The 27,575-nt window shown below is 41.9% G+C and overlaps 1 protein-coding gene across 7 annotated transcripts in view; it reads right to left on the bottom strand.

The window, feature by feature from the left end:
* The window catches only part of LOC105497446 (gamma-aminobutyric acid type A receptor subunit gamma3), a 560,409-nt gene that overhangs the window by 26,243 nt on the left and 506,591 nt on the right, over window positions 1-27,575 (bottom strand). For all 7 annotated transcript variants that reach the window (XM_011768539.2, XM_071067300.1, XM_071067299.1 and 4 more), the window contains one exon: window positions 24,887-25,024. In XM_011768539.2, the coding sequence (XP_011766841.1) occupies window positions 24,887-25,024 (138 nt within the window). The remainder of the gene's footprint in view (window positions 1-24,886; window positions 25,025-27,575) is intronic.

The raw sequence follows: 27,575 nt of genomic DNA, 5'->3' as shown, positions 1-27,575 counted from the left end.
TAATTATGTAGTATGATATTTAACATATGCAAAAGTAAAATATATAATCACAATAGCATAAAGTTTGGGAATGGAAAAATATAAGTGTACTCTGATAAAATTCTTACATCACACATAAAGTGGCAAAATATTTAAGGGTACCCTGTAATAAGTTCAAGATGTATACAATAAGCTCTAAAATAAACTGCTAAAATAACAAGTCAAAAAGTTATAGCTCAAAAGGTAACTATGAACATAAAATGGCATCATAAAATATGTTCAATCAATATGAAAGAAGGTAGAAGAAGAGGAAAAATGTGAACAAAAAATAGACAAGTAGAGAAGAAAAAGAACAAAAGATGAGAAAAAGGAGAAATAGAACAAAAAAGCAAGATCACAGATTAAAACCAGAAGTGTCAATAATTACATCAAATTTAAATTGTGCAAATACTCCAATTAAGTCATAGTTTTTTTATTTGGATATATAAGCAAGACCCAACTACAGGTTACCTATAAGAAAAAGAATTTAATAATAAAGACAATAGATTAAAAGTGAAAGATTAAATAAAAGTTTTACCATAGTAGTAATAATCAAAGGAAGCTCAAGAGCCTATATTAATCTCAAAGTAGATTTTAGGGCAAAGAACATCGTGATAGATAAAGAAGTTCATTTCCTAATGAAAAAGGGTCAGTGCCACAAGAGAAATAATCACCCTAAACATTCATGCACCTAATAACAGAGCTTCCAATTTCATGAAATAAAAATGGACAGAATTGCAAGGAGAAATAGATGAATCTACAATTATGCTTAGTGATTTCAGTACTTCGCTCTCAATAAATGCTTGAACATGCAGACAGGAAATAAGTGAGAATACAAAAGATTTGAACAACACTAGCAATCAACTTGACCTAATTTGCATTTATAGAACACTCCGCCCAGTGTCAGTAGAGTACACATCCTTGGTATGTGCACGTAAAATAGACCGTATTCTGAGCCCTGGGATAAGTCAAATTATTGTACACGCAATAACTTGGACAAATCTCCAGAGGATTATGCTGAGTGAAAGAAAAGAAAGAAGAAAAGTCAAATCCAAAAGTTCCGTTTTATATGATTCCACTGATACAGGATTCCCGAAATGGAGAGCAGATGAGGGGTTGAAGCGAGCTACAGAGGGGGTGCGGGTGGGAGCACAGCGGGTGTGGTATAAAAAGGTCTCAGTGAGAGGCCCACGTGGTGATCGAAATGTTCTCATCTTGACTGGATTCGTGCCTGTAATACGGTTGTGGTGGTCGTCTTTTCCCCAAAGCATTACTATCGCATTGTGAAATATATATTCGGCTTCATCCCCGTTTTCTGGCATGCAACTCCAAAAAATCCTTGGCATCTCCCAGGTGACGCCTGTTTTGTGTGCTGCTAATTGACTGACGGCTGGCAGCCTGTAGGCGCCTTCAGGATGGGGCTGGTCACTTGAAAGACCGAGGCAGGATTAGAAGGCTGGGACTTTCAGCCTCACTCCCCAGCCTCGAGGGAGAGGAGAAACCTGAAAGTTAAGTTGATCACCAATGGCCAGAGGTTTAACCAAACATGCCTGTGTAATCAAGTCTCTGTGAGAGGTCCCAAAGGACAGGGTTCTGAGTACTTCCAGATGGCTGAATGTGGGGAGGCTGACGGGAACGGGAACGAGAGCTCACCCACGTGTGGATGCACCCCAACTCCATGGCGGGGAGGCTCCTGCCCTGAGACCCTTCCAGACCTCGCCCTACATATTATCTCTTCATCAGCCTGGTTATCTGTATCCTGTAAAATATCCTTTGTAATAAATTAGTAATCTGAAATAAGTATTTCCCTGAGTTCTGTGAGCCGTTCCAGAAAATTGATCAGTCCCAAAGAGGGGGTTGTGAGAACCCCAACTTGGAGCCCATTGGTCAGAAGCTCCGGAGGCCTGGACTTGCCATGGGTGTCTTGAGTGTGGGGTGGTTTTAAGGATTGAGCCCTCCACCTTTAGGATTTGATGCTGTCTCCAGGTGGATAGTGTCAGAATTGAATAGGAGGACCCCCAGCCGGTGTCCCCTGCAGAACTGACTGCAAGCTTGAGGTGTGGGGGAAAGAGCCACACATTTGGTCACAGAAATCTGTATTGACTATTGCTGTTGAGTGAGAGAATAGGAGAAAGCACTTTGAGTGTGAGTGTTTTTCCAGACACAGTTACCACTGGGGCAACTGAATACAGGGTGCATGGGATCTCAGTATTTTTTCTTACAACTAAATTTCAATATAAAATCATTTCTAAATAAAATCATTAAACAGCCTGTGGATAAATCAATAAATCAAAATACAAGCTACAAAGTATTATTCATTGAATAAAAATGATACTGCATATAACACTGAATGAAAATAAACTTAGTTTACATGATCAGTGGTTGTAATTTAGACTTCATGTTAAATTTGATTAGCTTCTTTGACCTAAGCCATCTAATTTTTATTATCTACATGTTACACCCTCTCCTACCTTGAGTTTGACCTTCCTTTTAGAGTGCTCTGATGCTGGTGATTGTGGCTTCGGTCCTGGAAGGGCTCGCCTTGTTACTTGGCCCCTATGGGTTGAGATCCCTGAAAGCCAATGTTTGAGAATGCTTCAACATGGGTATGCAAGACTCATGGGGAAGGAAGCAAGTGTTGTCCCCTAAAAGCTGTCATTGTCTCAATATCGCATCACACTCTTCTCCTGCTTGTAGGTGATTCCAGTAAAATAAACCAGAGGTGTACCTGAAATGAAAACTCTTTGTTTCTCATCCCTAAGCGTTCAAAGGTGTTTGCACACAACCAAACGAGACAGAACTCGGACTCAGCTCTCAATATCTGAAGGATGCAGAAGATGAGGAGAGCCAGGCTGAGATGTTTCATAAGCATATTTTCCTTTGTATAAATCCGTTCCGACCTTGTGTCCTAAGGCTTCGGGATTTTTCACAGGTGATGGAATCCGTTCAACCCCAGGGTGAGAGATGAGCTGTCAGGTAGGAGGCCTGACTTAAATACAGTAGATTGCAGGAGAATGAGCCTCACTTGGGATGGAACTCATTCTGTCTGGGAGAAGGGTTTAAAACGTCTCTGAGGTGACTGACATTGAGGCTCTAAAAGGCAGCCTCGAGGACTAGCCTGATGCTCGTTTCATCCCATAACTGTCTGCAGGGAACATTCCAGGAAGACTTGTAGAGCTTGCTTAGAAAAGAGTCTGTTCTGGTTACATCACTGTGGTTGATGTCTGTGCTCTTCAGGGACAAAGGTGCTAATCTGCTTCTACCACCTAGTTCAACATTTAGAAACACACATTACTTTGGCCGGGCGCAGTGGCTCACGCCTGTAATCCCAGCACTTTGGGAGGCCAAGATGAGCAGATCATGAGGTCAAGAGATCGAGACCATCCTGGCTAACACGGTGAAAATCCGTCTCTACTAAAAATACAAAAAAATTAGCTGGGCGTAGTGGCGGGCGCCCGTAGTCCCAGCTACTCTAGAGGCTGAGGCAGGAGAATGGTGTGAACCCGGGAGGTGGAGCTTGCAGTGAGCCGAGATTGCACCACTGCACTCCAGCCTGGGCGACAGAGCGAGACTCCGTCTCAAAAAAAAAAAAAAAAAGAAACATACATTTCTTCTTATTTTCCTCAGACAGCCTCCCCAGGCTAAATCTAAGGTCATCTTTTACCTTTCCATTCCCCCTTACATAAGATTCCTGGGTTAATTTTTTTTTTTTTTTAACAGCAAATACAAATTACACCTGCAGGTCATCAGAAATATCAGAAAGGTAATGATACGGTGCATGCAGATGATCAGACTGTGGTACTGAACACTGCAAAGTGTGCACTCACTTAACCGATACAACGGGGGAATGTATCCTAAAATAAAAATAAATGAGAACATGGAGTAGGCTGGGTACATTTTTAGGACTAAATTAGCAGGTGGGGCTTAGGGAAGATCCCAACAGGAAAGGCGTCTTAGGGGCTGGGAATATAAGGGCTTGCTTTATTTAGCACGTTTATGTAACGTCTGGCTGGTGCTGGGCCTTTGCCCACAGATCCATTTCTCACCTCTCTCTTGCACCACTCTGTACCTTTCGAAGACTGACAGGTACAGCTGTTTCTGTAGCTCCCCGGTGCATGACTGAGAGGAGTCCCAGTGGGAAATGTAGCCGGCAGGGTGGAGCAGGAGGGAAGTGAGGGCGGTTCTCCTCCCCGTCTGCCTCAGGCTGTGTGTCGGGTGCTGTCTTGGCTTCCGGGAGATGCTGTGAACCAGGCCTCTAGCAACAGTGCCCGCTGCCTCTGTCCTACCAGGCTGGGCATGAGGGTGCTTCCATCCTTGCTCATCTCTGGGTTATCTCACTATTCCCTGTTTGTCTTCCCTGCCTTGAATTCCCTGCATTCAGTTCCCTCGTGCTCATTTCCTGGTCACGCTCTGCCCAGCTCAAATCAGCTGATGTGTAAGGTCCACTCCCCACGCAGAGAGACGTGAGCTTGCTTCTCCAAGTGCTGCTCTTCCGTGCCTCCTTGCTCTGTGTGTCCCAGACACTGACCCTCTTTTTGCAGCAGGGACACACTGTGCATCCTCTGCCAGGGACCTTGGCTCTCGAGCAGCCCAGCCGCCCAGAGTCACCTGTTCCACCAGGTCCGATGCAGCCTTTGCCTGGTGAGCTCCTCCCGTCCTTTGGGTCTCGGTTTCAAGGTCTCTTTCTGGACTTCTGGGGTGAGCTCTGGCTCCCGTATCCACATCCACTTGTGGAGAATTCTGCCTGTGGGCTTCCCTCAGCTCATCACAATTGTGACTTTGTACCTATCTGTGACACTGTGCGATTAATGTTCATCCTCCCGACAGTGAGAGCTGGGCCTGTGTTTCCTTCAGTCACTGTTTCAATGTCAGTGCCTAGCAAGAGATATTACCGATACCAGATGATTATGCAATGTCAGGCATAAATGAATGGAATGCTGGATCCCCGCTTCAGTTGGCAGCCACATGGATAAGTAGGTTAAGGGAGACATGACCTAAGTAGGAACTGCTGTGAACTCCGGTCTCCCTGCCTTTCTCACCCTTTCGCATATTCTCAGCACCTGCTGACTTTCTGATGTGCCTTGCAGATTCAAATACAACTGTATTGTTCTCCGTGCCTATCAGAATTGCCTGTTTGTTTAGTCGCCCATCATCAAAATGCATATTCTGTAAAGCAGCAGTCTAGCACGATAAAGACGCACAGCCATAGGGACTGCACTGTCTGGATTTTGGCTGTGTCCAATTTCTGTTCCACTTTCCTCATCAGTGAAAGGGGACTAATAATAGTATCCATGTCTCTTATGGTTTTTGAGAAGAAATCTTAAACGTAAAGCCCCCAGAACAGGGCCTAAGCCATGGAAAGTATCAGCGCGTGTTAGCTTCGTTTTTAAAATGTGCTGAAATTGTAGACATTGTGTGACACTTTTCAGGCTTTTCAGAATCAGGTGAGTGAATTTCATGATTTGTATCGAATTCCTTCAATAAGAGCTACAAGCTTAATTGATGCTCATGCTTACCGCTTATCACAAATTCTCAGAACTGCACTGCCTCTTACTCCGACATAAACATTTCCATTAAAACAATAGCTTTATATCAAAAGGGAGTTGGCTGTTGAAAACAAATGCAAGCCTAATCCTTGCACTGGGGCTGGACATTTTTTTAAATTGAGAGTCCTCTCGCCAGGGACTGCATCGTTTATAGTCAGTGATTTGTCTTGCTGTGTGGCGCTAGTGTTTCAATAACGGGAGATCTGAATGGACAGGAGGGCGTCAGGAGGCCAGTCTCCCCATGCATTGTGTTTTGTTTCCTGAGACTCTTCCTGGGGAGTTTTTTGTCTGAGATCGATTAGTGCTTAGAATAAGAACAAAGAACCACTTCATTGATCTGGGTTTTCAATATCCTAGAATCAGTCTCATAACTTCGTATCAAATTAAATCCTGAACATTCTAAGAACTGTTTTAATTGGTAATTATAAATATGACAAGCGCATACCCCAAGGCACATGGGCTTGGTTATCTTGGGATGCTGAAAACTCTGCGCTCAGCACCACTGTAGCTGGCGAGGTCTGCTCCGTGAGGAGGGGCTGATGAGCAGATATCTTCTTCCCAAGTTACAGCCAAGGCTGGACTAAGCGCAGCCACATCATGCAAAAGGTGACGCTTGTCGTGGGAGTCAGAGACGAGCCTTCTGGACAGGGTGGCGGACACTCACAGTGATCGCCGCGAAAACTGTGAAGCTGCCATCTTTCTGGTAAGACCTAGGCTTCGGCTTTCCAGGGGGTTGGAGTCAAAGATGAACCCACCTCTGGCTGAGCGCGGTGGCTCATACCTGTAATCCCAGCACTTTGGGAGGCCGAGGTGGGTGGATCGCCTGAGGTCAGGAGTTTGAGACCAGTCTGGCCTCAAATAGCCTGGCCTCATGGTGAAACCCCGTCTCTACTAAAAACAAACAATTAGCCAGGCGTGGTGGCTCGCACCTGTAGTCCCAGCTAGTCGAGAGGCTGGGGCGGGAAAATCACTTGAACCTGGGAGGCGGAGGTTGCAGTGAGCCAACATCACACCACTGCACTCCAGCCTGGGAGACAGAGTGGGACTTTGTCTCAAAAAATAAATTAATTAAAAAAAAAAGATGAATCTACATCTAATGGAATTGGAGTTGGATGTTGCACACAATGACCAAAGAAGTAAAGGAGAAAATGTTATGCAGAAGAAAATAAAAACAAATGTTACAATCAATCACAAAGCTTTAAAATCAGAAAGAAACAAAGAATTTGGAAGCAGAGAGGAGAGTTCCCAGCCTTCTCCCCAGAAGCCAGACTAGCTATGGAAAGGCAAAGGGTAGTGTAAAAGCAGCAAACACTAGTCTCACAGTCTGAGGGAAGACAGGAACAGACACTCCATGCCAGGTGGTGGAGGGAAGGAGGGAGGGAAAGAGGGAGAAGGAAAGAAACGGAAGGAAGGGAACATGGATAGCATATCACATAAATGACAAGTCAAGACATAAATCCGAAGAAAACACAACTCAGAGAAAAGGAAAGTGACTTCCTTGAGTTTATTCACACAGTAGCATAAGAAATGAATAATTTATAAAAATAATTTAAAATGAGATAATGAAACAATATAATGAGACAAACAGGATATCGTGATTGCAGACCTAAGTAAACAAACTTAGAACCAAAAACCGATTGCAGATGATGACTTTTGTCAGAAACATTGAGGAACGAAAAAGACAACGGTGAAGTTTCAATAATGGACTTGGAAGAAATCACAGTGAATGTAGCACACACAGGGGAAAATGGAATTAAAGCCATTAGAGGTAAGACAAAAATATGAAAGCCAGAAAGGCAATCCAATCTAAATTACCTGGTGTTCGTAAGGTAGGAAACACTCACATAAAACACACAACATATCAAAAAATATCATACATGAAACTCTACCTTAATCAAAGAAAGAACACCACCAAATCTGCCAGTTAAAATAATACATACTTTTCTGAACTACAAATCATTTTCACATTTAAGCTTTTTTAAAATAAACTTTTCTCAATTAAGAATAAAGACATTTAGGCATTCAGTAAAATAAGGCAAATTTTTTCCAAGGTGAAAACATGACTTCGGCCTCCAAGTTCTCCAAAACAGTAATCAAGGCCTGAAGACACCAGAACAATGTCTATCAAATATTGCGGGAAAGACACTGTGACTCAGTCGAGGTATAATTAAAGAATCAATACATGGGCAGACATTCTCAAAAGGAAACAAATTCTGGAATAGAGCACCCGTGAGTCTTTCGTAAGAGAAATTACTTAAAAATAAATCCCACCCAAGTTAAGAACTCAGAGAGGAAGGAAGTATTATATCAGGAAAGCACAGTAATCACTGAATTCACTTAAATATAAACCAGTGCAAAACAACCTTGGAAAACAGAATTTTAAAAGATAACTTGGCATTTATAGAACCTAACAATGAAAACTAATAATGTAAGCACTAACTAGTCATGAGGGGGATATTGATGAGAGGAAATCTGAAAGTGACCATGTCTGTGAGAGAGAGAACAGCAGCCTCCTGCGTCTGGGTGCTGGACTGGTGCAATGGGCCAGGGCGTGGTGCTGCTCAGACCCGGCTTGGCACTCACAGACTTGGTGTTTTCCTTTTGAGCATAACATTTTCAGAGAACATCATCATCAGACAAGGATATTTTGTGACCATGATATATCAAGACCAAAAGAAGACCACTTTATCTAAACAGAGACAAAGCATAAACATTGTCTAAGCCACAAGAATCACCAAACATTTTTCTACATCCCCTATGTAAGTGGCTACTGCTCCTCTACTGATGACAGACTCAGCCTCAGCCTCGTCTTCCCTTTTAGATATGATTTATTATGATACCCAAGCATACAATTACCTCTTTTCTGGACATTTCCTTCTGAAAAGATGAAGTCTACATACTTTACCCTATCCACTAAGCTAAATAAAACCAATAAACCCACACGTTGATATGAAATAAGCATAATGCTTTGAAATCTGGAGAAGACCAGCTAGGGACTTCAGGACTTGAGGAAAGACATGAAAATTATTTCCCAGGGTTGTCTTTTTGCATCACATAACCCAGAATAGGGGCTGAAAAAGCCAGCAACCTGGAAGCAGCAGCAAGTACAGACCAAAAAGCAATACCCAACAAAGGCTGATTCTCTTTAGGTAAAAACACAAGAAAGTGGCAGCCTCACACAACAGAACACTTTTAGACAGTAACTACCCGATTCCAGCCACACATCCCAGAAAAAGCCTGTGGCCCCAGCCTCACTCACTCCTGCCAAGGCCAAATAAGGAAGCTAGGCCTGCCCAGTGTTCTGTTGTAATGGGATCCCCAACTCCTCCACTAGGGCAGCATGAGAGAAGGTCAAGAGAGGACCCAAGACTTCCATACCTTCTAGGTGGCCACAAGTGCTTCTGGCACAGTGTCAAATCCAAACCCCTCCAAGCCAGGGTGGTAGCAGAGGAGGCCTAGTGCAGAAATCAAATTCCTACCTCTGCCCAGAAAGACCAAGGAGCACCTCACCCATGGAATATCGCTGAAGGCCAAGTAGGTCACCTGGACTTCTACCCCACCCCGCAAGTAAGGAGGCAATGTCCTTCCCTCCTCACTAGAGCAGTGTCAAAAGAGGCTTCATACAACATTTTAGAAAGATTCAGAGCCTAATAGTAAAACATCCAAAATGTCCAGCTTTCAATAAAAAACAGTTTGCTACACAGAGAATAAGAAAGAGACAATCAACAGATGCCAGCACCAGGGTGACAAAGATGTGAGGAATTTTACATGAATTTTTAAAGTTGCCATCACAAAATGCTTTCACAAGTGATTACACACACTTTGGAAACAAATAGAAAGTCTCAGCAAAGGTAGAGGAGACACAAAAAGAATCAAACGAAAATTTGAAACTGAAATGTATGATAAACAAAATTAAAAATTCCATGGATGAGATCAACAGAACACACGGGAGATCAGTGGAAAGAATTATACAACAGACTTTCCTTGTCTTGAGTCTTCTAATTTATGTTGATAGTTGAAGCAAATATTGTAAAACTGTTCAATGTGGTTCTAAACGTATGTGTATCCAAGAGAATTCAAATCAGGGTCTCAGAGAGATATTTGCATACTCATGTTCACAACAGCATCATTCACAATAGCCAAGAGGTGGAATCATCTCAAATATCCATCAAAGCATGAATGAATTTTTAAATATGGCATACACTTACAATGGAATATTATGCAACCTTAGAAAAGAAGCAAATCCTGTCACATGGCTACAACATGGATGAACCTCCAGGACGTTATGCTAAGTGAAATAAGCCAGCCACAAAGGGACAAATATTGTATGATGCCACTTACATGAAGTTTCTAAAGCAGTCAAAGTCATAGAAAGAGAAGGTAGTAAGGTGGTTCCCTGGGCTGGGGGAGGAGGAATTAGTGTTTAGTGGCTATAGAAGATGTAAAATGAGATGTGGCTTCTATACTACATTTAAACTGATAAAATGTCCGTACTAGTAGAGTGTGAAATAAAAGGCATCAAAACGTGTGGGATACAGCTAACGTTGTGCTTAAGGAGGGTTTTATAGCACTAAATGTACACTTCAGGAAAGAAGAAAAGTCTGAAATCAATAATCTAAACTCCCACTTTAAGAAATCGGAAAAACAAGAGCAAAATAAACCCAAATCAAGTAGAATGAGGGAAACAATAAAGAACAGAAATTAATGGAATTGATGACTCAGAATGATATAGAAGAAAAACAAGAAACAGAGATAATTCGTATCAATAAGATTGATATCAATAAGATTAACAAACGTATCAATAAGATTAACAAACCACTAGGATAACTGGCCCCCCCCAAAAAGATAATAGCAAATTACCAATATTGGAAGTAAAACATAAAACTACCGATCTTGTAAGGACATCAGAGGGATAATCAGGAATAGTGTAACAACTTCTGAAACATAAATGTGGTAACTTAGATGAAATAAACCAATTTCTAGGAAAGGACAAACTGCCCTAGTTCACCCAACATAAAATAAGGCATTTGGATAGTCTTATAATCATTAATAAATTGAATTCATAATTTAAAAATTCCTGAACAAAAAATCTTCAGTCCCATATTACTTCCTAGAGAATTCTACCAAATGTTTAAAGAAGAATTAACACCAACTCTACACAAACTCTTTCAGGACGTATGAGAGGAGGGAACACTTCTCTCTTCATTTTATGAGGCCAGAGTTACTCTCATAAATATTTAAAACTCTTAACAAAATATTAACAAATATTATCAAATTTATGCAATATTAATACCAAATTAATAATATTAATATTGTACTGTTAATAATATTAACAATATTAATATTTTGTTAAGAAATTTGCATTAATATTTATGAGAGTAATTATACCCTCAGTAACTTATAGACATAATTATTTACACTGACCAACTGAGATTTATTCCAGGGATTTGAGGTTGGTTCAATATTTGAAAACCAATCAATGCAACCCATAATATTAATGAAGAAAAAATCATATGATCACATGAAATGGTAAAGAAAAAGCAGACAAAATTCAACATCCATTCTTTTATAAAAGCAAATAACCATGGCTTCCTGATAAAATCCACTCGAGAGCCAAGCCTTAGTCCCTCAAACCTTCCATCCAAACACCTAAGACCTACAATAATTCCTTTATTTCCCTCTTACTGAGGTGCCCCATGGTTCCCCATGATATGTGTTCTTTCACTGCAACAAGTAATCATCCCAATCAATCAACTGTCAGAGTGTTCTTAACAATCTCTGGCTGGAAGGTATTGGCGTTACTTCATTTTTCATAGTGTTGAGACTATTGATTCTGTCTAAAATTGAAGAATATAGCTAATAATCACTCTATCTCTGAATCTTTTGAAAATGTTTTTCTTAACTTCAGAGCAATCTTTCAGATAATAATATATTTCTATCTCTGAATCTTTAAAATTGTTTTTCTTAACTTCAGAGCAATCTTTCAGAAAGTAATATATTCGTTGATAAAAAAAAACCCACTTGTTTGAAGTTTTAATTCCTCTATTTTCTTTTTTTATTCTAATAGAATCCAGAAAAATCCCAGTTACTTTTTAAAATAACATCAGTCATACAAAATTGTTATCAAACATTGCTACATTTTCTGTCTGCATATTGGCCTATGAATCTGTCTGTGTGAATTCAATGAAGATCGTTTTTGAAAGGCATCTACCTGATATTAGCTGTGATTTTTACTAGGAGATAGAATTTAAGTTTTTTAAAAAAATACTATCATGTTTATCCTTTTCTCCATTTTTGAAGTTTTTTTAAAAATATGAAATCAAGTCTATTGTATGAAAAAGAGTATGTCTCATGGTAAAACAAAACTCTGGAAACATATATACCAAGATATTAACAAAGACTGGTGGAGATGGAGATTTGTTGTTTTCTTCTACATATTTTTCTGTGATTTTAAAGATTTTTTAAAGCAAAATTTTAAATCATTTGGAATATGCATCAATATTTTGAGAAGAAAGAGAAACATTATGAAGATATGAGAGAAAAGCCACCACTACAATTTTGTCACAAGGGTATTTTTTATTTTGATGCATATCCACACCCCAGTACAAACACATAAAACAATATAGAAGATTTTATATAACTATTTTTACCTAACATTATATTATCAGCATTTTCTTTTTCAAAAGGACTAAATCTTTGTTATTCTTCTTATTCAATACAAATTGCCCTTTTTCTTAGGGGTTGTTGAACAGCTTGTGAATTGAAGACACAGAATCTCATAGATGGCAGACAAGTTAAACAGGAAGTGCAGGGCCTAAGGCCGGCCTTTACATGCACAGAGTGAGTGCACAGCTGTCTGTGAGTGGTTTTCTCATCAATATAAACAACAACATGAATATATGTCTTGAACAAATAAATATTCTACTTTATAAAAGCAAATCTACTTGTGAAACAAACAATATCACTGCATGGAATCAGCAGTTATTTTGAAGACTGATTCCCTAAAATATACTGGGGCCTCCAGCTTAGTTAAAATGGCAGAAAGAAAAAGAACCCTGTGCTAGGCAGGGGCTGGGATAGGGCTTCCAGGCCCAACTGCTCTCTCTCCTTAGACTTGCCCCGGATCCCACAGCCAGGGCTGGCAGCTGCTGCAGTCACCCTGGGCTGCATGCTTAGCCAGCTTATGAGGTCCTGGGAGCAGCGCATTAACTTCACATCATCTTCAGATTCTTTTGAAGTCAGACTTAAACCGAGACCAAAGCATGCTTTTTATGCTCCTTTTATCTGTGGCTTTATTACAGAAGAAATAAAGAGCCATTGGAATGTGCCCTCTCTTTCTACTTGACACATACTCAGGGAGCAATGATGAATTCCAAGCCAAGTCTATGACTCTAAGTCCTCATTAAAATTGGGGGCTGGCTAGCTACTTTTTAAAAAGACTTTGTTCTAACTTGAGCGTAATTAGTCCTGACAAATGGGCTAATCACAATGCTGTGCAACTCTGGATGAACTCCAAACCGCTAGAGCTTTATGTTTTGTATTGATGAAACAAAGGCTTTTGGTATAAAAGACCAATAAATTACCCCAACATGGTTTGATAACAAGGCTTTGATAAATAAAATTACACAAGTCATATGGGATATGACTAAAAAATAAATTCTGTAAATAACAGTAGCTTTGGGCACATGGGGTAATAAGAAGAAAATGTAGAGCCATGCAAACGGCCCAAACAGCCCACATATTTGAAGTATGAACACAGGGAGTAACAGAGTGACTTTTGAACGTCCTTGTCATTCTTACTTCAGTGAGGCTCGTCCTCAGACTCTGCGGTTTCTTTGTGTTCATCTGTTGTTTTTTCTGATCGAACTTTTTTTTTTTTTTTGAGACAGAGTCTCGCTCTGCAGCCCAGGCTGGAGTGCGGTGGCGCGATCTCAGCTCACTGCAAGCTCTGCCTCCCGGGTTCACGCCATTCTCCTGCCTCAGCCTCCCGAGTAGCTGGGACCACAGGCGCCGCCACCTCGCCCGGCTAGTTTTTTGTATTTTTTAGTAGAGACGGGGTTTCACTGTGTTAGCCAGGATGGTCTCGATCTCCTGACCTTGTGATCCTGCCTCGGCCTCCCAAAGTCCTGGGATTACAGGGGTGAGCCACCGCGCCCGGCCCTGATCGCACTTTTTTACTGGTAATTACTTCTTTGAGGAGTAGACACTTAAGCATTACATGGACCTATAATTTTTACACTTTATTGTCCTTACACTTGATTTTTACCATAAAATACTAACTGAACACAAGTATATACTGGTCTTACTGCCAATCAGCAGATGTTTGAAATCCAAAGATTCATGCATGGATAGCTTAAAGGAAGTAAGAAAACAAGTATCAACTGTAGGATCTAGGTGGTAGTAGAATTTTTTGGTTTCTGTATGATGACACATGAGGTGATACTCAAGGAAAACCCCTATGGACAGGAAAATAGATGTGAATTTTGAGTTGTGATTGCAAGGAAAACATTAGCCAGGACTGGACCGGGCTGCCTGTCTGAGACTGGGAGGTGCTTGGCTGCCAGCAGAGCTGACGGCATGGCTTCTTGAATTATGATTTTTTCTTCCCTGGGAAGAGTCAATAGGTTGACTGAATGACTGTTTGGATACCCTCTGGGAAGGGGAGCCCCCAGGCCTTTGAAGGCAGGGGCCTCAGTGTGGGGCTGAAGCTATGCCAATGGGGGCTAAGGGCGTGGGGCTTGCATGCGTCCATCCAGACCAGCGTGGGCATCTCAGCAGCACAGCCAGGAAGGAGGGCATGAGAGTGCCCCTGCCAAGAGCCAGGTGCTTGCGAAACAACAGCATTCCTGCATTCCTCTCATGTGTGGTGTTCTGATAAATGGAGCGAGTCTCCTTCTGGTTTAGAGCAAATCAGAAGGAGAAGGTGAACTACTAAGTCCAATGTAGTACGACTCTGACGACAGACATCTTCAATGGCCACAGAAAAGGGGCAAGAGCCGTGTGTTGGGGGGGTGGGGGGGGCAGCGGCAGGACAACGGCCACACAATTCCCATGCTCCTGTCTCTGTCAGTTGTTTAGCAATAGAGTCTAAAAGATAAATATATCTTTATTTGTTATGGAGAGCGAAGTGAGAACCGAGCAACATCCAAAGAGCAGTGCTGTTGTCCAAGGAAAGTTGGGGTCTGGAGGGAACTATTTTGGGTAAATTCAAAATTTCCCGCACAGAAGTGTCTGATCAGTGACAACCAGTTGAAATAGAACCATTAAGAAAAGTTTCATTGGACAAAGAGGATAATCACCCAGGTTATCTGATTGATGGCTACCATGACAATAATGGCAAAGAGAGATTGACCCTGGCTGGCAAAGGCTTCATTATCTCAGGAAACGGGCCTGCATTTCTTCAGATTCTATGTTGATTAAGACGGAAAATGGACGTCTGGCCAAGAGTCTTCACGTGAGCTGGATGGACGTCAGCTATGTAAGCTCCTGAGTCCCCAGGGGACTCCTAAGGAATCAATTCCTCACCTAGGCAGCCAGCCTCCAAATAGGTCCATGGCATCCCTCGTCTGCACGGAAGCCGTGGGGACTGTTAAAATCTGAATCCTGCTGAAAGCTTACAGTATTTTCATAGAAAACGAATTTGTGGTAAGCTACATGCCTTTAATATGTGATATTTATTAAAAATAAATATCAACCAACTAAAATCAATCTGCTCTGCCCCTTTCAAAAATTTTGGTTCATATATGTGTATCCATATGGCAAAACTAGGCTTATCTGAAAAGTACATAAATGGTGTTGGGAAAACTGGCTAGCCATACACAGAAAACTGAAAATAGACCCCTTCCTTATACCTTACACAAAAATTAACTCAAGATACATTAAAGACTTAAATGTAAGACCTAAAACCATTAAAAACCCTAGAAGAAAACCTAGGCAATACCATTCAGGCATGGGCAAGGACTTCATGACCAAAACACCAAAAGCAATGGCAACAAAAGCCAAAATAGACAAATGGGATGTAATTAAACTAAAGAGCTTCTGCACAGCAAAAGAAACTATCATCAGAGTGAACAGGCAACCTACAGAATGGGAGAAAAGTTTTGCAATCTATCCATCGGACAAAGGGCTAATATCCAGAATCCACAAAGAACTTAAACAAATTTACAGGAAAAAAACAAACAACCTCATCAAAAAGTGGGCAAAGGATATTAACAGACACTTCTCAAAAGAAGACATTTATGCAGCCAACAAATATATGAAAAAAAAGCTCATCATCACTGGTCATTAGAGAAATGCAAATCAAAGCCACAATGAGATACCCTCTCATGTCAGTTAGAAAAGCGATCCTTAAAAAGTCAGGAAACAACAGATGCTGGAGAGGATGTGGAGAAATAGGAAAGCTTTTACACTGTTGGTGGGAGTGTAAATTAGTTCAACCATTGTGGAAAGCTGTGATGATTCCTCAAGGATCTAGAACCAGAAATATCATTTGACCCAGCAATCCCATAACTGGGTATATGCCCAAAGGATTATAAATCATTCTACTATGAAGACACTTGCACACATACATTTGTAGTAGCACAATTCACAATAGCAAAGACCTGAAACCAACCCAAAGGCCCATCAATGATAGACTGGATAAAGAAAATGTGGCACATATACACCATGGAATACTATGCAGTCATAAAAAATGATGAGTTCATGTCCTTTGCAGGGACATGGATGAAGCTGGAAACCATTATTCTCAGCAAACTAGCATAAGAACAGAAAACCAAACACCGTATGTTCTCATAAGTGGGAGCTGAACAATGAGAACACATGGACACAGGGCAGGGAACATCACACACCAGAGCCTGGAGGGGGGTGGGTGGATGGGGGAGGGATAGCACTAGGAGAAATACCTAACGTAGATGGCAGGTTGATGGGCGCAGCGAACCACCATAGCACGTGTATACCTATGTAACAAACCTGCACGTTCTGCACATGTATCCCAGAACTTAAAGTATAATAAAAAAAATTTAAAAAGTGCCTTGTTGGATAAATTTTAAATAATGAAACTATTAATACAAACAGGAGTGAAATGTAGCTACTAAAATATCAAAACAATATATTCACTCCTATGTCTCCTTAATGCTTCCATATTAATTTTTCTAAGATGACAACTAAATGTTTGCAAAGGGATCTATTTATCCTTTAGACTCATTTGCTAAACAAATTAAGGGTTATTTTCTCTTCCAAACATTCACGTACTTTCTTTGAGCTAATTACTTTGCTAGCTCCCTGGGACACCAACAGGTAGATTCATTGGGAAAGGTATAAAATGAATGCCAGACAATGACTGCTGTCTGCTTTCAAGCTCATTAATCCTCACAAAGTCCTTATCTCTGAGGCCAGCATGAGAATTGTCCTGCCCATTTTGCAGATGAGGAAACTGAGTCTCAGAAGTAAGACAGTGATCCAAGACGATGTATCTTATGAGTGCAGGCCTGGAATTTAAACCCAGGTAGGATGGCTCCAGCATCATATTCTCAGCCTCTGTCTTCCAAGTCCTCCTTGGTTACAATCACGGTACGATGCTATGTGCTAAATGTCACCATGGGGCAAAGTCAGGGCATTCTGGAAGTAAATGGCTGTCAACCCGTCCTGGGCTTTGAGGGGTGTGGGAGCAGCTCCTGAAAATGGCCTCCTGGAGGAATGACATCAATGCTTAAAAGCCCAGGGACTACTGAGTTATCCGGGTGGGCTCGGAGGGTATGGGAGTGTGGCATGAGTGCTTGCTAGGACGTGGGCAGGGAGTGCTCCAGGAGCTTCAGCTCAGGTGTCAAGGGCTGTTTGGCTTTTATCCAGTGCAGGTTTCTCCTAGAGTGCTGTGCTCTACAGCTATCTCGAGGCTACAGGACGGCTCGCCCTCGCATATCATGAACAAAGATACTTTGAAGGTTCAGATTGCCATTTGTGTCATGGGATAGTGGCCTGGCTACCTTAAAGGGCTGTAGTATCATCAAAAGAGCATGTGAAACAATGAGTGTGCCTGAGCATCTTAAGCGTGGCGATATTCCAGAGAAATACTTTCCAGAGCCCTAAATCTCAACCAGAATGTACTTTTATAATTTTAAATCATCATACTCGCTTATGTCATGATACAGATTTAAGACTTTCCTTCCGATCAAGTATTGGAAGCAGTAATATGATTCTACAGTGGAAAAATGATATAAAATATCTTCCATGCCAGGGGATATCTTGTTTGGTATATACAGTCCAACACCGGGGAGGTAAATAAAATGTTCTGGAAACTGGGGGTGAGATACCGGAAGTCAAGTTAACTCTTTGTGGCACTGACATTGTGGAAAAGCCACTGGACTCAGAATGAGAGGGTCTAACGCCAGCCACAGCACATATTGGGTGCACCACTGAAGGCCGTGCCTAAGATCTTGCTGAGACTGGTTCCTCATCTATAAATAAAGCTATTGGCCCGTGTCCTACCTTGCTCAAAGTACAGAGCAAGAGCCAAATGAAAACCATAAAATGCTCTTATGCAGACGTATTCCTGTCATCATATATTAAATGCTATCATTTATTCAGGTCCCATGGAAGGAGTAATTAATTAAATCTGATTTTAAAAAAAACAGACATATTCAGATATGATTTGTATCACAGGATTTCAATTTTCTTAGCGAGGCCGGGCGCGGTGGCTCAAGCCTGTAATCCCAGCACTTTGGGAGGCCGAGACGGGTGGATCACGAGGTCAGAAGATCGAGACCATCCTGGCTAACACGGTGAAACCCCGTCTCTACTAAAAAATACAAAAAACTAGCCGGGCGAGGTGGCGGGCGCCTGTGGTCCCAGCTACTCGGGAGGCTGAGGCAGGAGAATGGCGTGAACCCGGGAGGCGGAGCTTGCAGTGAGCTGAGATCCGGCCACTGCACTCCAGCCTGGGCGACAGAGCAAGACTCCGTCTCAAAAAAAAAAAAAAAAAAAAAAAAAAAAAAATTTTCTTAGCGGACGAGCAGTTCATTAGACCAAGAAGAGGTTTTCTCCGCATTTCCTGTCTGAATTAGAGATGGAGGATGACTCACAGCGGGTTTGAAAGATTTTTCACTCAATCCTGTGAACAAAGATACTGACGCTATTTTTAAAATTATGACTTTCAAACCCAGACTGATACATTACCCAGATTGCATTCAGAAAAATATGACAAAAAGCCAAGAAGAAACCACTTTTTGAGTTTCTTCTACAAGAGCTATTTAAACATATATTCCTATTTGCATTCAAGATGTAATCTCACTATAGCATCCTGCTGGAGCAGTCTCATTGAATACAGTGCTGGCAGCTGACTTAGTGGATGATTACTGAAGAAAGACAATGCGTAAATCTCTCAAGTCTCCCTCACAGGAACAACATTGAGTCAATAATCATAGGCAATATTTGTGTATCTATACCGGCAATTGTGTGCTCGGCATGCCTTCATTCACTGAAATTCACAATACCCATATAAAGGAGGAGGCAGTTTGCCCCTCGCTTATGAGGGGAGTGCAGGGACCGGTCAGAGGAGTTGCCCAGGGTCACAGAGCAGGTAAGTGGTGCGGATTCGTACAAGCAGTGCGGTCTGACTCTAGCACCGGAGCTCCTGCGCTCTGCGCTCCCTCCCTCCCAGTGGGCACTGCCGGAGGAAATATATGTACTTTTTAATTAGCTGGAATATTAAACACGCAATATCAAACACTTTATATAGAGAATCATTTTTTGGAGTTTGGAGAACTCGTTACAGAAGCTTCTACACATAAAGACTGAATCAACTTCCAAAACATCAGATGTCCACATCAAGCCATGTGGCTTTTGCCACAGCCATGGGAGAGCAGCCTTTCTCCTGACCGTTTTGACGTTTTGACCGTAATAACTAGTCTCTGGGTGGGGGAGCCTCTTCGTGGTCGTAGAATAAACCAGGCACCAGAGGGAACGCTCCTAGTGCAATGAGTCTGGAGCCCCAGGCTTCTTCCTTGATCTCTTCCTGTGACCTCAGGGAGCCTTTGCTAGGATCACTTCCACTACAAAGCCGCTTCTGAGCGTGCTCTGAGCCTGACCTGAGCGCCCCTCAGCTGGCAGTAGGTATGCCCACTGCAAAGCCGCCTTCCTATTTCCAGTCCTACCTCACAAACCTGCTGTGGGTGAGAAAAAAGCGTCGCGCATTCTACCCAAATTATTGTAGACAACTGGACTCAGGTTCAAACGGGCATTCCGGCAGCCTCGATATGGCAAAGATATGGATTAACCTGCAAATGCCATAAAGGTTTTACACAGGGAGAGAAGCAGCTTGCTAGAGACAGCATAGAGTCAATCTCTCTCTCTTTTCCTGTTTTTCTTTAGCCCGAACGCGTCATTAGTTCACCATTATTTTTATTGGCTTTTTAATAGAATATTCTCTGTTTCTTTTCACATTTGGAATTCCACTGTCTTCTGGTTGCCATGATTTCTGGTAAAAAGTCAGATACCTGTGTTATTTTTGGGTTTTGATCATTTGGCCACAGTGCACTTTTTGTATGAAAATCTGTAAAAAAAAAAATTTTATTATCCTTCAAGCGGGGGCTCTTCATTCTCTTTTCCAGGCCAAAGATTGGGACTAATCACCTTAATACCATCAGGGGCTGGGGTGACTGAAGGCTGAGCTGTAGCTTCACAGGCTTTTTAGTCTCTTTTGCACTCGCTGTACAGGTAACTCCGGGGGCTGTAGCTCCAGCGGCATGTTCACCGCGACCCCCTTCCCGGTGCATCCTCAGTGGTGCGCTTTCCTTATCTTGCCCTCCCTGACAGAGTCTGCTTTTCAGACCCCTTCTCCTTGTTTTCTTCACTTTCTTCTTTTCACAGTTTTGAAATTCAGAAAATGTCTGGAGTATAGAGTTCACTTATCTTTCCTTCCTTTCTCTCTGAGATAATGGCTCATGGGTACTGTAACGATTGACTCACTGATGCACCAACCCAAGAGGATAACTTTCCATAGCCACCTTCTTTCCAGACTCGTAAAGTGGATTTTCACCGCATCACATGCAGGGTACGCAGGATCACCATGTGTAATCACTGACCATGTTCACCGATCACCTGGCCGAGTGGTGCTCACCAGACGCATCCCCTGTGCATCTTCTTCCTTTGTCTCCTGTGCTCTTTGGAAGAAAGTCACCAGGTGCAGCCCACAAGTGAAGAGCGGGAGCTATGCCCTGCCTCCCTGAGAGAATAACATCTACATAAATCATGTGAAATTCTGCATGGGGGATTTGTCTGGGTTCTCCCATGTAGGTATGTATGTATTTATTCAATCATTTATTTGCATCAGTGTGGCCTCATAGATATTGATTTTTCTTCTTGGGTTATAATCCAATACTACTGTATTTATCTTGCTGCTCACATTTTTTGGCTTTGACCATTGTAATATCTTTTAGTTGGCATCTGTTGATATAGCCCCATGATTTTGTGTGTAGGTGGGTGGGTGTGAGGTGAGTGGTTAGCATGTCTTAATTTCTGGAACTGCAAGATTCTCTAGGCTCATCTTGTATATTCCCTGCTGCAGCCTCACAATCTGCCACTTTTCCAAGGAGCCCTGGTTCCTTTAACTGGAGAATGATATGAGAAGCCAAGATCTGGGCACTAAGGGTGCTTATTGCTCCTGCAGTGTTGTTGCTCCTAGGACTTCTCAGCTGACACAGCAGGAAATATGTGTGTGTGTATCAACTCATGCATGTATGCATATCCATATATATTGAGCTTCTTTTAATTAACAACATTTATTGAAAACCAAAGCTGAACGTTTTACCATCAGCCTGTTTCCAATAATTCCAAGATATATACTTCCTTGAAATCGCTGCAGGTTATTCTCAGTGATGGTATGCCTACAGATATTTTAAATTATTAGAATAAAAAAAGTAAGAGGTTTACTTCTTATTTCAATTGGTAGATAGATATAGATATATAGAAGAGATAACAAAAAGTTTCTGATTTGCTGGGCACAGTGGCTCACACCTGTAATCTTAGCACTTTGGGAGGCCCATAAGGGTGGACCACCTGAGGTCAGGAGTTCAAGACCAGCCTGGCCAACATGGTGAAACCTTGTCTCTACTAAAAATACAAAAAATTAGCCGGGCGTGGTGGCAGGAGCCTGTAATCCCAGCTACTTGAGAGGCCGAGGCAGGAGAACTGCTTGAACCTAGGAGGTGGTGGTCGCAGTGAGCCGAGATCATGCCATTGCACTCCAGCGTGGGTAGCAAGAGTGAAACTCCGTCTCAACAACAAAAAAAGAAAAAACAAGTCTCTGATTTTTATTATGCACGGTGGCCTTTGGCTAGTGCAAAGGAAAGGTCAGCTGCAATTGTCCTTGGAGAGTAGTTAAGGAAGGCACCAAGACCGCACAGAGACTGTTCAAGACCATCAGTAACCTAACCAAGCACACTGTTGAGCCAGTCAGAAGTCCAAGACACTTGGACTTACTAGGAAGTCCAAGTAAAATGGATGTGTCTGGGATAAAGAGAACATCTCATTTCCCAATGCAATTGAAATGCTACTCTTCATAGTGTGCTAAACTTTCTGGGTTACTGCCATGGGTTACATTGTATTCACCCAAAGATGTTAGAGTCCTAACCCACAGTACCGTGAACATGACCTTATTTGGAAATAGAGCCTCTGAAAATGGTTGAGGTCATGAAGGCAGGCCTAATCCAATATGACTGGTGTTTCTATAGAAAGAGGAAATGCAGACACAGAGATCGACATCTCCAGGGAGAAGACAAAAGAACAGAATTCACTTCTTGCATTCGCTGCACATTAGAAGGACATGGAGAGAATACTACCTGCAAGCCAACAAGAGAGGCTGGAGCTGATCTTTCCCTCACGGCACTCGGAAGATGCCAGGCCTGCCATCTTGATTTTAGACTTCCAGCCTCCAGAGCTGAGAGACGTGTTTCTGTCGTTTGAGCCACAGTTGGTAGAACTGCGAAAGCAGCTCCAGGAAACTAATTCAGTGACTAATGTTTTTGAACAGTCTTTGTGCATTTTAAATAAACATATTTAATATATTACATTCAAGTCTCAGAATGTCATAAATAATATTTTTTGATATTCATGTTATCCCAACAGAGAAAAGTGGGTCCAGTCAAATAAACGCAGCTGTTTAGGGCTCTGCCCAAAGCATGGCGGGCCACAGTAGCTACAGTGAGAGGATGGTGGGAGGCAATAAGAGACACAGACCACCTCCCAGGGCCTGGACTTGGCAATGCACCTGCAGGCTTCACATCTCGTTATCCTGATTCTGAGGTTTCCCAAAGTGTTTCCATTTCACAGATAAGTTCCCTAGTAGAATTATTTACATAAGCTTGAAAACTTGGCACAATCATGTCCATCCTTTTCAAACTTTACAACGACTTGTGAGAACCAAGTAGACAGTGTTGCAAATGCTTTCGTTTTCTTGGAAAAAAGGGATTATGTAAGTAAGTGTGTTATTGCTGTAGTCATAATTTTGAGTTAGGAGATTGAGAAACAAGGAATAACATTTGCCTATAAAAAGGCATTTATCTGACAGGGATCCTTTCAAATGCCATCACAGCCCCATGGGTGATCCTCCACATTGTGAAAATGTCAATCACATTTAGCAAGCAATGGTGTTTCATGAATATTCATTAAACAGTGAACTGTTGACACCTGAATTGACGCTGGATATGGCCTGAAAACACGCAACAACACACCCCAGTTGCAGGCAGAGTGTGACTCCTCATGCTTGTGGGCTCCAGCTACCATGCGTCCGTCACGAGCATATGAAATGGGAATTTTTTTTATTATCCTAAGGACATTTTCCTTACAAGTGTAATTATACAGAAGATCGAATATGGTTGTAAAACTTACTAAAAATATGACTTTAGAGACCGATTATAATTTCTTTAAGAGCCACAGTAACACCTAGCACAAGAATTGCCCAGACTGTTGCCTCAAATCTGTTGTCTCCTTCTATTTGTCACTTTTCTGAGCTAGTATTTGCTTGCAATCAATTTCAAAATCCCCTGAGTTAGATGGGTTCAGCTTAACTTTGCATTTCCTTTTGTTTTGAGAACACCAGGAAAGGAGAAGCAGTGACCTTTGGGATGTAAATGCTAGAGCAGTCCTCCCTGCTGCTTGGTAACTCCCTTCAGGCAGCCTTAGACCCCAAAGGTCTGCTGGTGCATTGCAGCCTTTAAGACAGGGAATTACATGACCAAGGTAGGTGCCTCTTAATTGGCAGCAAGCATCCCAAAACATTTCCCTTTGCACTGCCTCCGCAGTTCATTTACATAAATTGTGGTGTTCCATTATTTAACATTGTCATTGTTTAACATTTAAACACAGATCCCATTTCTTACATTTTCCACCATGACACCCATAGAGAATCTTTTGTTTTTCTCCCTTAATCAGGTAACTTTTTCAGGACTTTTCTTGATGTGTCAATAACTCTCTATTTTACAGTGGTATCAAGAATTAAGACTGGGCTTTAAAGATATTTACCATTAATTCTCAAAACTGGCATCTTAATCTACTCACCAATAAAATAAATTATTAGATAATTTTAAGAGCCAACAAATTCTTCATACTAACAAATAATATCAGTAGAAAAGCTGACTCTACCCCCATCTGCACCCCACACCCTGCCAAAGGAAAATCAGTTGTGAAAAAGTAGACCCTAGGAATAATGAAATACCCAAACCAGAAAACAACAACATAAGACATAAGACAAAAAGCAAAACAAAACACATTCACATATATTCATAGGCAGAAGAAGTCTTTCTATTTAATTACAGGATTTTGAATATGCATGTAATAATCACTTCATAAAATCAAATTGGTAGGTAATTATTGCACTCCATCATTGAAAAAGAAACTCAAAGTTAAAGATAAAACTTAGAGTAAATAAAAAGAATTGAAACTCAAAGGACATGTCAAACCAGCTTCTTTTATGTGTGGATTCTCAATAATATCTGATTCTTCTTGTGCATGGAAATTTGCAGAATTCTCCCCATCAGTAAAATTGGTTTGTGTAAATATGGTCAGTAGTGAGTTAGGTTAAGTTTATAGCTAGGTTTATAGACATTATGCAAACACAGCCTGGATTCAAAAATATGAATTAATTCTAATCATCCCTCTCCCATACCAATTAAAACATTACAACACAGTTTCACTTTGAATCACTTGTTTTGTCTCCAGAATCACTAATGTATCATGGTTACCCGAAAGGCTGGGACATTAACGATATGACTACATATGGCCTTAGGCCTCGCTGAATTTTGAGAGCTATGCCTCTTTCAGTAAATTCCTACCTGCAGACGTTGTCACGATTTCTGTGGTGTTTCTGAGGCCCATGAAGTCAAACTGATAAAGCCGCCATGATTTCTGGTCAGCCGCCTCCACTGAATTTTTTCTCCATCTATAAATCATTTCTTCTTTGGGATAGCCATCTAAAAATACACAGCAAACATTAGCGCTTGAAGGTACACATTTATAAATCATTAAAGTGAAAATTATAATTCTGATCAATGAATAGGAGTTAAACTTTTAGGCCATATGTGCTCTCTCAATTTTACTCCAAGACACAGAAACTCGAAAAATGAACGGCCAAATGCCACCTAATCCCACTGCAGATTTTCACGAACGGCCAGGCGCTCCACCACATAGGCCTGGCCACTGACAACACACAGGGGGTGGTTCATTTCTTTAACCTTGGAGAGCCGCAGCTGCCGTCGGCCTTCAAGGAGTGGAGGTGCTTGTCAATGGCTCCCAGACTCTGAGTCCTCGCCATGCAGATCTAACTACATGGCCCATGCCCATACACCTTCCACCCTTCCCCAGAATGTATTCCATCCAGATCTCAGGAAAGAGGAACTCAGTAAGGTAATCACTCCAGGATTCGATAGACCCTTTTTCCTTTCAGTCTCCAGCTTTGATAGGTGAATACTGACCTGCTTCAGGGACCCTTTCTCAGGTGGTTACTTACTCCAGGAACCTGGTGGCTTCTGCTGCCTGGGGCCCAGACTGGTGACTGCCTAGACCATGGCATTGGGCAGGGGCTCTGTCCCGCCCTGTGGGTGCTGTCACCAGGGGTCCCTGGCTCCCTGAGCCAGAGCTGGATATTTGCCAGATGGCTGCTTTTCTGCCTGCATCTGTACTCCTGAATTCCCCACTTCTGAACCATGCTTGGGATAACACCATCCCATCTCTGCTGGAGCTCTATGGCCTGGTGCACCTGCCCTCTTTTTCCTGCCTGATCTGCAGGCTCTGCCGCTGTGTCCGCCCCACAGGGCGTGCCCTACTCTCAAGAACAGGTCTAGGCCTTGTGTCATCGGCAACACGCGACAGCATTAGCGTTCTCCGCCTTCGCTGATTCATACAGACACTGATGGCATGACTCTGGAAGAAACCTATGCACCATCTTGATGAGTTATCCTGAATACTAAAAGCCCTGCCTTCGTGCACACATATGTATGCAAACATATTAATAAAGTGGTTGAAATGTGCTGATTAAACATTTAAATCAGTTTGCAAAATTCTTAAAGGCAATCTGCCTTCTTGAGTTTTTTCCCTCTTTGCCTGACGTTGCTGGCTTGGCTCCATCACTGAAAGACGAAAATAAAGCCCAGGCATGTCCCGCTTTCTGATTGTGGGTTGCCCGGTGAAATTATTGTTAACACAGCAGGGACACACGCTCTCCTCGCACTTGAAAATGCTAAGCTCAAGGGACCCAGAGCCAGTCTGAAGCATTTCTGTGAAGGAATCAAACACTGTACTTGGCCATTGGCCATGTCCCAATTGCTTTCTATCCCCATTAGGCTGTCATAATTACAAAAGGTGCTCTATGCTATAATTCTTCCTTTTCAACTTTGTTTTTAAATCACCTTTATTTGAGATATAATGCACATACATAAATTCACACATTCAATGTGCCCAAATCAGAGGGTTATCCCATATTCTCTGAATGGTGGAACCATCACCCTAATCTAATTTTAGAATATTTTTATCACCAAAATGAACCACCTGACCAAGTAGTGGTCACTCCCCTTTTCCTCCCCACACCCACTACCCATCTCACCTAGTCCTAGGTAGTCACTTATATATTGTCTGTCTCTACAGTTTGGTCTATTCTGGACATTTTATATAAATGGAATCATATGATATGTGAGCTTCTGCAAATAGCTTATTTCACTTAGCAAAATGTGTTCAAGGTTCACTCCTATCGCAGCACATATCAGTACTTCATTCATTTTTTTTTTTTCTCTTGAGACGGAGTCTTGCTCTGTTGCCCAGGCTGGAGTGCAGTGGTGCGATCTCGGCTCACTGCAAGCTCTGCCTCCTGGGTTCCCGCCATTCTCCTGCCTCAGCCTCCTGAGTAGCTGGGACTACAGGCACTCACCACCAAGCTCAGCTAATTTTTTGTATTTTTAGTGGAGACAGGGTTTCACTGCGTTAGTCAGGATGGTCTCGATCTCCTGACCTCGTGATCCACCTGCTTCGGCCTCCCGAAGTGCTGGGATTACAGGCATGAGCCACTGCCCCTGGCCCTCCATTCTTATTTATTGCCAAATAATACTTCATTGTACAGATATACCATACTTTGTTTATCCATTAATCAGTTGGTAGACCTTTTGGTTGAGTCCATTTTTTCATGATTATGAATGTTGTTATGGGCATTTGTGTACAGGATTTTGTGTTGATACATGTTTTCAGTTCTCTTGGTTATACACCTAGCAGTGGAATTGTTGAGTCTGGGTAACTACATTTAACATGTTGAGGAACTGCCAGATTGTCTTCCAATGTGGCTGGAACTTAAAATCCTATAGAAATGTACCAGGGTTTCAATTTCTCCATATCCTCTGCAACACTTGTTAGTTTCTGTCTTTTCAGTGATAACAATTGCAGCAGGTGTGACGTGGCATTTCATCATTGTTTGGATTTGTATTTCTCCAATGACTGATAATACTGAGCATATTCTCATGCTTTTATTGGCCATATGTA

The sequence above is a fragment of the Macaca nemestrina genome, chromosome 7 (genome assembly GCF_043159975.1).
Source record: "Macaca nemestrina isolate mMacNem1 chromosome 7, mMacNem.hap1, whole genome shotgun sequence".
In the NCBI taxonomy this organism is placed as follows: domain Eukaryota; kingdom Metazoa; phylum Chordata; class Mammalia; order Primates; family Cercopithecidae; genus Macaca; species Macaca nemestrina.
The sequence above is the reverse complement of the archived record's forward strand: the minus strand, read 5'-3'. Positions and strand labels throughout refer to the sequence as shown.